Raw genomic sequence first — 10,570 nt, forward strand, 5'->3', positions numbered from 1 at the left:
CACCTGCTGACAAGACTACACCGCCAAATCAACTCATTATATCTCCATTTTCAATAGCTGCTTTTCAGGGGTAAGCTAACATCTGTTACTGTATTTAACAAAGGAATATTTAATGTCCACATTTAACAAAAGAGCTTCATTGTATTTGTTGCCTTTATTTCAAAAGCAATGAAAGTTGATCGGTTTAGGAGATTTGGAGGACAGCATTGAAATGTTGCGATGAACATTAAATTAATAAAAATGAAATGTCTACACATTTGAAGGGGCTTTTAAAATACAAAAAAATACATTTAAAATGATAATATAAAACCCTGGAGTTTTACTGGGGGTCCGTCCGTCCTTCCTTCCTTCACTTTTTACTTTACCTTACCTTCCTTCCTTCCTTACTTATTTACTTACTTACTTGCTTACAACCTTACCTACATACTTACTTATTTCCTTCCTTAATCCTCCATTCATTCATCCTTACATACAAACACATATTCAAGCCGAAATTATTCATAAGTCTGCCAAATCCTGACTTTTATTCATAAAAGCTAGATCAGAAATGACACATGGATTCTCCCAAAAGATAAAAATTCAATTTAATTCAATTCATCTTTATTTCTATAGTGTTTTTACAATGTACATTGTGTTAAAGCAGCTTTACATCGAAGATTATAGTAAATTGAAACTGTGTCAGTCCAGTTTTTGTACAACACTTACAAGAAGCATCGTTGTTGAAAAACAGTTATCAGCTTTTATTTATATTTGAAACCAAATCAGTCAGAATTTGCCATGGGGTATGAATAATTTCAGGCTTTTCATACATACAGTTGAAGTCAGAATTATTACCCCCCTTTGAATTTATTATTATTATTTTTTTATATTTGATATAAATGATGTTTAACAGAGCAGGAAAATTTTCAAAGTATGTCTGATAACATTTTTTTTTCTTTTGGAGAAAGCCTTATTTGTTTTATTTTAGCTAGAATATAAGCAGGCTTTATTTTTTGAAAAGCCATTTTAAGGCCAATATTACTAGTATATAATAGTATATAATTTTTTTTTTACATTAATCTTTAGAACAAAGTATCAGTATACAATAACTTGCCTAATTACCCTTACCTACCTAGTTAACCTAATTAACCTAGTTAAGCCTTCAAATGTCACTTTAAGCTGTATAGAAGTGTCTAGAAAAACATCTAGTAAAAAATAGGTCCCACTTTAAGTGGCCTTAACTAATATGTGATTACACGGGAATTAATAGTTTGCTACAATGTACTTATTGTGTAAATACATGTATTTATTGTGTACTTATGCTTGATTAAATACATGTATGTAATTACATCTGTAATTAACTTTTGTAATTACATTTGTAAAACACACTGTTGACCATCCCTTACACCTTAACTCACCCTTAAACCTACCCATACCACCAAACCTGTCCATAACCCAACCTCTATACCAACTCAAAGGCACCACGTGTTCTCAAATACATTAAAAACACAGTAAGTACATTCTATTTATTTTTTGATGTAAGTACATAGTAGTTAAGGACACTTAATATAAAGTGGGACCAAAAAATATTTAATGTCATCATGGCAAAGATAAAATAAATCAGTTATTATAAACGAGTTATTAAAACTATTATGTTTAGAAATGTCTTGAAAAAAATCTCTCCTTTAACTAGAAATTGGGGAAAAAAATAAACAGGGGGGCTAATAATTCAGGGGGATAATAATTTTAAATTGAACTGTACACACACACACACACACACACACACACACACACACACACACACACACACACACACACACACACACACACACACACACACTGCTGCTTTCATTTAAAAAACTTAAAATGAAAATTAATTTGCTGTGAATCTAGTCACAGCGTATTTATACATCCCCTTCATTCTAACGAGGGTCAAAATAAAAACTTGTTATGATGCTCATAATGATTACTTTTATTTATAGCTTTTAGTTAAGTGCCATGAAATGCAGGGTGAGCACCCAATCAAATCTCCAGGTGTTCTCATTAGAATATATGCAGTACTAAAGACACAGCGCCCTATAATACACCAGGTGCAATAAGGCACAAGACGTGCATGGCGCGATTTGTTGCTATTTTCAGACCAATGCAACTGTAATTTTCATGTTTTGCTCATGGCTGTGCTGGTCTGAAAAGAAGGGGTTTAAGGGTGCATTGTTGGCGCGTTATTTTGAGGAACTGAAATAGACCGCGCCATTGACCAACTAAAAGCTGCTCTAAAGTCCAGTGCAGAGCGTGTTAATTATGCGCCTAAGCAGGTCCAAACGCTTATACCAGGAGTGTTCAAACTCAGATCTGGAGGGTCGGTGCTGAAGTTTAGCTTTAACTTGCTTCAACACACCTGCCAGGACGCTTCTAGTAGAATCTAGTAGGACCTTGATTAGCTGGTGCAGGTGTGTTTGGACACCCCTGGCTTACACATTGCTTAATGCACAGCAATACACAAATATCTTTACAGATGAAAAACAATGGATTAAAATGTTGCAAAAATTATTATTTTTTAGATAAGAATAAAAACCACAACTTCCATGCCTTCTTCATGTCGAGGGGCTTTTTTTCAGTTTGCTCTTGACAATTTGGTTTTGTATAATGTTATTATAGTTAGCAGTATTCTTTTTTATAAGCATATATTTATATATATATATATATAAAAAAAAATATATATATATATATATATATATATATATATATTTTTTTTTTTTTTTTTATAAAAACAAGTTTAGATTTGCCCACCTGGGTTTTGGAGACATATGCATTGCCGTATGGGGCATAAGAATAGGACAGATGTTTTGATATAACTCGTTTTTTTGTCCACACTTTGTTATTATTGTTCATTTATTATTTTGTTAGAAATTAGAACTAAATTTAGAAATAGTTTTGAAACAAATCTTTGCATTCAACAAACAACTTGAATATGTAGTCTGTCTTCAGTGAAGTAAGTTTCTATCCGTTTCCTTACTCCACTAAAGTAAAGGAGTAAAAGTAGAGAGAAAGTAAAAGAGTTTGAATAGAGGAGGCTCATTCATTATCCTCGAGCTGAAGATGGTCTGTTTAACCGTTTTCTAACTAGTGAAGCATTCAGTTCTTGCTTATTTCAGAGTCTACCATGTTAATAGCAAATCCATCCTGTTGTGATGCAACTGACTTTTAAAGGGAATGTGAGATGAGACTTTGATTGGTTTAATGCATATTATGCTCAAAACACACTCATAACTCATTAAGAGCACAACCCTGTCAGAACATGTACCAGGGCGCAGAGCATATTTTTCTGTCCTTAAAATAGCAAAAGTAGATTTGCACGCCCTTAATGCACCATGTGCTTTAGACTTTGCACCTAGATCATTAAAATAGATCCCACAATGTTTAAGACTCAATGTTAGTGGTCACTTACTCAAAACAATAACAAAACCAAACATTCCTCTATACTGTTGCATCTGCACTATGTACACATACTTTAAGCTGTGAATTAACATTTTTGTTCTGTAATTTATTTATTTATTAAATCATACAACTAGAATACTTGACTCTGATTAGGGGATCTTGTTTTTCTTTGATACATCACATGCAGATTGTCCCTCTTAGGCTTTATGTTCAGTGAGCTAATGAAGTATTTAGAGTAGACACTAACTGATATTATGCATACTGTCATTTACATATACAGAATATATCTGTGTACCAAGGGTGATAATGTAATAACCTGTTGTTCCAACAAAATAAACTCTTATTTTTCTTGCCAAGGGCTTTCAGTTGCCCAATGCTTGCTTTATCCAAAAGCTTAATCACACATTTCTTTGTTCACATAAATGTAGCTATTCATGGCATACTTAAATCCATTTTGGTGCCAAGATTTTTATGGTTAGGTATAGAAATGCACTCAAAGCCTCTCTCTTGCTGCCCGACAGATCAGGAGCAAATAGAAAAAAAAAAAAAAAAACTGTAACTGACTGTAAAATACATGGAATGCTTACAAAAAACTCAGTTTACCCCAAAATCACACTTATGTTGTCCCAAACCCCTGAGACATTGTTCGTTTTCAGAACATAATATATTTTAGGTGAAATCTGAGAGCTCCCTCATAATCCACAGACTGCAAAATTCTTGATTCATTCAATACAGATTTACACACAAAAAAAAAAAAACATTCTCAAAACTGATTATATGCCTTTAGTTGTTCAATCTTTTGTTAGGACATAAAAAAAAGAAAAAAAAAACTTTATTCTTCTCAGTGTCAGTGTATTGCTCCTATGCACAAATATTTATGTACACATTTATTTGTTCACAAAATTCAGGGTTCAAACTATTTTTTACTACTTTACGATTTTTCCATGACTTTTCCCAAACTCTCATGACCTAAAAATTTACACTTCATAGAGCTACTGTTTTATGTAGGAAGTCTGATCACATGAATAGGCCCGATCACGCGGTTTCAGACTTGGACGTTACCTTCCAAATCAGGACTATATATATATATATATATATAGACCTCTGAGCTAGACCACTTATTTGACCTGACACACAGAAACAGCAACACGTGCTGTATGACATCATGCTGTTGCAGAGACACTATTGGTAAAATGTCAGCAAAGAAGAATTAGGGTACAAGTTGAGGTGCTATTTGTTTTTACATTACATTTTAAAATATTTTTCTGTCTAAAAGAGAACAAACAATGTTGTTTATTACTTGCTCAAGCTACATCAAAGAATGTTTTGTTTGTTAACAGAGCTGTTGAATGTTAAAATAAGGTGACCTCAATAAAAAATAAGGAAGATCCTGGATCTGTTTCTTCGCTCTACTAAATTGTTTTTATAATAAAAGTATCAGATTGGGTTTCGGTAAAGGTAGATATTCAAAATCAAATGACTCGGACTCAGTCAAGGGCAAAAAAACCTGATCGGGACATCCCTAGTTTTATGTAATGTCTACTTGGTAAATAGGAAAAAAAAAGAATGTTCAAATTTATTACAGTATATCAAAAATATGTGACAATCTATGTAGTTTATATTTATTTGTATACCTGTAAAATAATTTTTAGAAACTATCTTGCTGTCTGTGTGAAAGTTTTCGAAATGTTGACTTGTGGTTTCACAAGACTTATAAGAATAGTACAAATTTTCTTCATCACCGACTGTATTTTACCTCTGTAGTTATGGACACAACAATCAAAATGTTAAATTACAGTGAAAGCGAGTGAATATAGAGTGTATATAGAGTAGACTGTCTGTTTAAAATCTGCTGATAGTGCTCCTTTAACAAAATTTTAACTGACCATAAGAAACTTTTTCAAGTACATGTCAATTTGCACTAATCCTAACCCAAACCCAAACCTCAACCTAACAGTCTACTTATAACCTAATAAGAATTAGTTGGCATACAGATGCAAAGTAACATAAATTTATCAAACGGACGATCAAAATAAATTGTGACCAAAAATTTAAATGTCATTTAAAAATAAACAATTACCTTTTTAGTGATGGAGTCATCAGAGTCAGAAGGCATCCGAGTGGACACGTGGAAGATGACCTCCACATTGGAGGTAGCGTAATATGGAGCTGTGCTTCCTGTGCTGCCATTTCTCTGCAAACCACCCATAAACCCACAGTGAGTGGCCAGATTCACCTAAAAAAGATGGAGAGAAGATTCTTGATGCTCTGGCCAATTCACAGACTCACAACAGATCCAACAGTTAATTTTGTGTGTTATTTCACCTCCCATCCCAGTCCAGAGACAAAGTCCTCATAAACCTGACTGCCCTGTGTATTGGACAGAATGGAATATTTGTCCTCTTGTCCTTCTCCAATATAGAAGACTGCTATCTTGTGTGTCTCTCGACTGGAAACAAAGAAGCAAACATACATCATGACATGAAATGTGAGGAATCGGCATATTGAAAGTGATCTGTGCATGTAATAAATCAGAAGAAAGGCCACCCAGATTGAAGCTGTGGTATTAAATTAAAAGTGTCGTAGCACAAGGAGCTGAATACTTGCAATGTAATCACTTCAGAATTTTTTTCTAATTGTAAAGTTATTACCAACATTGTTTTGGCTTGTTTAGAGGTGTGGATATATTATTTTTGGATATTTTCAGTTTTTATTTGAAGTGAATTTAATTTGTATTTTTTAGAAACTTTTTTGTGCTGGGCAAAGATTAATCAAATCTAGAATAAATGTTTGTTTTGACATAATATATGTGTGTGTACTTATTTTTTTGTATAAACAAACACGCAGGCATATACTTGAGAATACACACACACACACACGAACACACACACACACACGAACACACACACACGAACACACACGAACACACACGAACACACACACACACACACACACACACACACACACACACACACACACACACACACACACACACACACACACACACACACACACACACACACACACTTTATTTAATATTTCCCAAATGATGTTTGACAGAGCAAGGCTATTTTCACAGTATGTCTTCATAGCACTTCACTTTTTCCATATTTTTATGTTACAGCCTTCCTTCAAAATCGATTAATTTATTTCCTCAAAAACACACACACAATACACCATAATGACAATGTGAAAAAGATTTTTTAAAATTGTTGCAAATTATATATATATATATATAAAAACCAAAACAGAAAAAAAGAAAAGAAAGAAAAAAGAAAATCGCATGTACATCAGTACTCACAGCCTTTGCCGTGAAGCTCTAAATTGAGCTTAGGTATATTGTGTTTCCACTGATCATTCTTGAGATGTTTCAGCAGCTTAATTGGAGTTCACTTGTTGTATATTCAGTTGATTGGACATGATTTGAAAAGGCATACACCTGTCTATATAAGATCCCAAGGCTGACAGTGCATGACAAAGCACAAACCAAGCATGAAGACAAAGGCATTGTCTGTAGACCTCAGAGACAGGATTGTCTCAAGGCACAAGGCTGGGGAAGGTTACAGAAAAAAAATTCTGCTGCTCTCAAAGTTCCAATGGGCACAGTGGCCTCCATCATCCGTAAGTGGAAGATGCTTGGAAACATCAGGACTCTTCCTAGAGCTGGCCGGCCATCTAAGCTGAGTGATTGGGGGAGAAGGACCTTAGTCAGAGAGGTGAACAATAACCTGATGGTCACTCTGTCTGAGCTTCAGCATTCTTCTGTGGAAAGAGGAGAACCATACAGAAGGACAACCATAAATGCATTAATCCACCAATTAGGTCTGTAAGGTGGAGTGGCCACTCGAATTCTCTGGTCTGATGAGACTAAAATTGAACTCTTTGGAGTGAATGCCAGGTGTTTTGTTTGGAGAAAACCAGGCACCAGGCTAATACCGTCCCTAAAGTGAAGCATGGTGGTGGCAGCATCATGCTGTGGGGATGTTTTTTAGCAGCAGGAACTGGAAGACTAGTTAGGACAGAGGGAAAGATGAATGCAGCAATGTACAACTACATCCTGAATGAAAACCTGCTTAAGAGTGCTCTTGTCCTCAGACAGGGGCCACAATTCATCTTCCAGCAGGACAATGACCCAAAGCACACTGCAAAAATATCAATGAAGTGGCATCACAACAACTCGATGAATGTCCTTGGGTGGCCCAGCCAGAGCCCAGAACTAAATCCTATTGAACATCTCTGGGGAGATCTGAAAATTGCTGTACACTTTCGCTTCCCATCCAACCGGATAGAGCTTGAGAGGTACTTCAAAATGGAATGGGCAACAATTCCCAAAGACAGGTGTGTCAAGCTTGTGGCATCATTTTCAAAAAGACTTGAGGCTGTAATTGCTGCCAAAGGTGCATCAACAAAGTATTGAGCAAAGGCTGTGAATACTGATGTACATGTGATTATTCAGGTTTTTTTTTTTTTTTTAATAAATTTGCAACACTTTCAAAAAATCTTTTTTGCACATTGTTATTATTGGGTATTGTGTGTAGAATTTGGAGAAAATTAATGAATTTAATCCATTTTGGAATAAGGCTGTTACAAAAAAAAAAAAAAAAAAAAACGTGGAAAAAGTAAAGCCCTATGAATACTTTCCAGATGCACTGTATGATAGACTTGCTTTGTTTACTAAATAAAAGTTAAAAATGCATGAATTTTTATTTCATATATTAAGTTTGTCTTTTATGATACTCCAACAATCATTACGCATAAATCTGCATATTTTTTACTAAATTCTCAGCAGAAATACAAAAAAAGACCTGGGGCCTCATGTACGAAGACTTGCGTGGAAATCTTACTAAAACATTGCGTACGCACAAAGCTGTAAATGTGCGTACGTAGAAAAAAATTCAGATGTATGAAACACTGCGTACGCCGAATCCCACGCATATTCTTTTGTACATCCAAATGAACGTGAAACTGAGCGCAACATGCACGAGCACAAAACCCCTCCCTGCCTCCTCCCCCGTATGAAAATGCTAATGACTATACTTTGGCAAAACCCAACGAAAAAGCAATGGCAAAATCAAGCAAAAAGAGAAACTTCGAACAGAACTTGAATTGGAGGTGCTGCTTTCGGAGGTAGACCGGAGAAAATCGGTGTTATTTGCAAGTTTGTTTTCCGGAATTAACAACAAAAGAAAAAAATAGAGTGGAAGAGTTTAGCTGATGCAGTTAACACAGTTGTATCTGAACATCGCACTGAGTGCATTAAAAAAGAAATAGTGTGGTTTATATCTGTAAAATGTTGCAGCACCCTTAACAGTCTCGGTGGCGCAGCTCGTAAGACGCATGTGATCATGTTTGGACACGTTCGAGCATGAAGTCGGCTCGAATCCAGCGTCTGATGAACTCTTTCCTCTTTTTTCCCCCGCTACATATCAGATTTTGCCAACTATTTATCATGAGAAAGACAAGTAGGAATCCTTAATAAGTCTGTGCATCATATTTTATTTGCACATTTATTGAATGGAAGTGTTTCTGATTCACGTATGCAAATTCATCTTCAGATAGTGTCTTTATAGCAATGTGCGTGCAGTAGATTGCTCAGATTACATTGGGAAAACAGGCGACCGCTGCAAATTGTGCTTTAATGTTTAGCTGGTCAAATGTATGGTATGGAAACCTTATAAACGTGCTAGATGAACCCGTCTCATACAGCTGCCATTGCAAGGCTCAGACACTTTGTAGAGAGGAATTTAACACAACTGCCTCTAGGAGTCGCCAATGGAAATAAAACAGACACGCACAAAAAATGTGCGTACGCCAGCCAGAAAGCTGCCGTGAAGCTGCGCACATTCCCACATTCAGTTCATTGTTAGTAAATCCAAACGTGAGCGATTCTGAGCGTGAAACCTGGCGTACGCAAAGTTTTTGTGCGTACGCAGCGTTGATACATGAGGCCCCAGATTCTTTCTGGCCCTACCAATACCCTATATACTGTATGGCACCAGTTTTATTATTGTCAATAAATGGATCCTATACATTTTGAATCCCCAAAACATGATTTACTTTAGCAAAAATGGCATATTGTAACTTCACAGGTATTTGTTAATAAATGGAATATGTGTGCATGGTGTACGTATGAGCACTGTTGCTAAGGGGCATCATGCCCGTGCAGTGTGATGTTTGGTATGCTCAGTCAGCGGTTGCCATGAGCGGGACGGCTATGCATGCAGAGGGAAACGCTGGCCCGATCCTGAGGGTATTCTTTAATAAGCCCCTGTAATTAGCCACTCTGAGCGCCTATTGATCGCTGTTGGCTGAGAGGTGTGGAGCTGTGATCAGCCAGACATGGGCAGGATTAGGCGGTGCGGAGCGGAGTATCTGAGAGTGGTCTTAAGACATGTCTCTCTAATAGTGCTTTTAAAGGATTTAGCCACTCTCTGTAGACTGGCATTAGGCTGCATGATTGAGCTCTCCAAATGCACGCTGTTGTTTGCTGCTGATTTTTACTGTTGTTAAGTGCCAAGGAGTCAGGCAGAAGGTTACGCTAATGTTTTCGTGTGGCTAACATGTTGTGTGCGATCATCTGTGTGAAACTTTATGGCTGTGATTTCAGTAGAGGAGCAGAAACCCTTACCACTGCCTCGAGTCCAAATTCTTCAGCTCTCTTAAAAGCTTGGAGTTCTTCTTCAGGAGATGAAAGCTCTTTCTATACAGACAAACAGAAACAGAACATCATAAAACTAGGAACAAATGTTTCAAGTGTTTATTTTCTTTCAAATATTAAAACATCTCTCCCTGTATGCAGGCTTAGGCTGCATTCACATTAGGGTGAATAATTATCATTGTCGCAATACTAGTATACGCAATGTCCATATTCCAGAGAAGCGCAATCAATTCAATTCAATTTATTTGTTAAGCATTTGTCTGCGGCATGTTTATCCAAATCTGACAAAATCAGATGGGGTCTTGATATCTTTATCCCCAGCCCCCAAGTAGGTGTTGTTGTATGAACCTACAGCTGATAATAAATACTATTGGCAAGAGACAAGAGAGGAAAATGACAACAGCAAATAAGAATCAGATATTCCGCTGAGGTTTTCAGTTCTTGTGGTGTACTTTGAGATTTAATTATTTAATTAGTTCAGAAAAGTATCTATTA

General features: G+C 36.1%; 1 protein-coding gene across 18 annotated transcripts in view; it reads right to left on the reverse strand.

Moving 5' to 3' along the window:
- The window catches only part of ralgapa2 (Ral GTPase activating protein catalytic subunit alpha 2), a 324,396-nt gene that overhangs the window by 90,423 nt on the left and 223,403 nt on the right, over nucleotides 1-10,570 (reverse strand). For 17 of the 18 annotated variants that reach the window (XM_087290968.1, XM_087290960.1, XM_087290970.1 and 14 more), the window contains 3 exons: nucleotides 10,046-10,117; nucleotides 5,743-5,866; nucleotides 5,498-5,653 (listed from right to left, as the gene is read on the reverse strand). In XM_087290968.1, the coding sequence (XP_087147094.1) occupies nucleotides 5,498-5,653; nucleotides 5,743-5,866; nucleotides 10,046-10,117 (352 nt within the window). Of the gene's footprint in view, nucleotides 1-4,659; nucleotides 5,313-5,355; nucleotides 5,654-5,742; nucleotides 5,867-10,045; nucleotides 10,118-10,570 lie in introns of those variants that run through there. The other variant, XR_015513714.1, reaches the window with a different exon arrangement.

The sequence above is a fragment of the Danio rerio genome, chromosome 17 (genome assembly GCF_052040795.2).
Source record: "Danio rerio strain M-AB ecotype USA chromosome 17, GRCz13ab, whole genome shotgun sequence".
Taxonomy (NCBI): domain Eukaryota; kingdom Metazoa; phylum Chordata; class Actinopteri; order Cypriniformes; family Danionidae; genus Danio; species Danio rerio.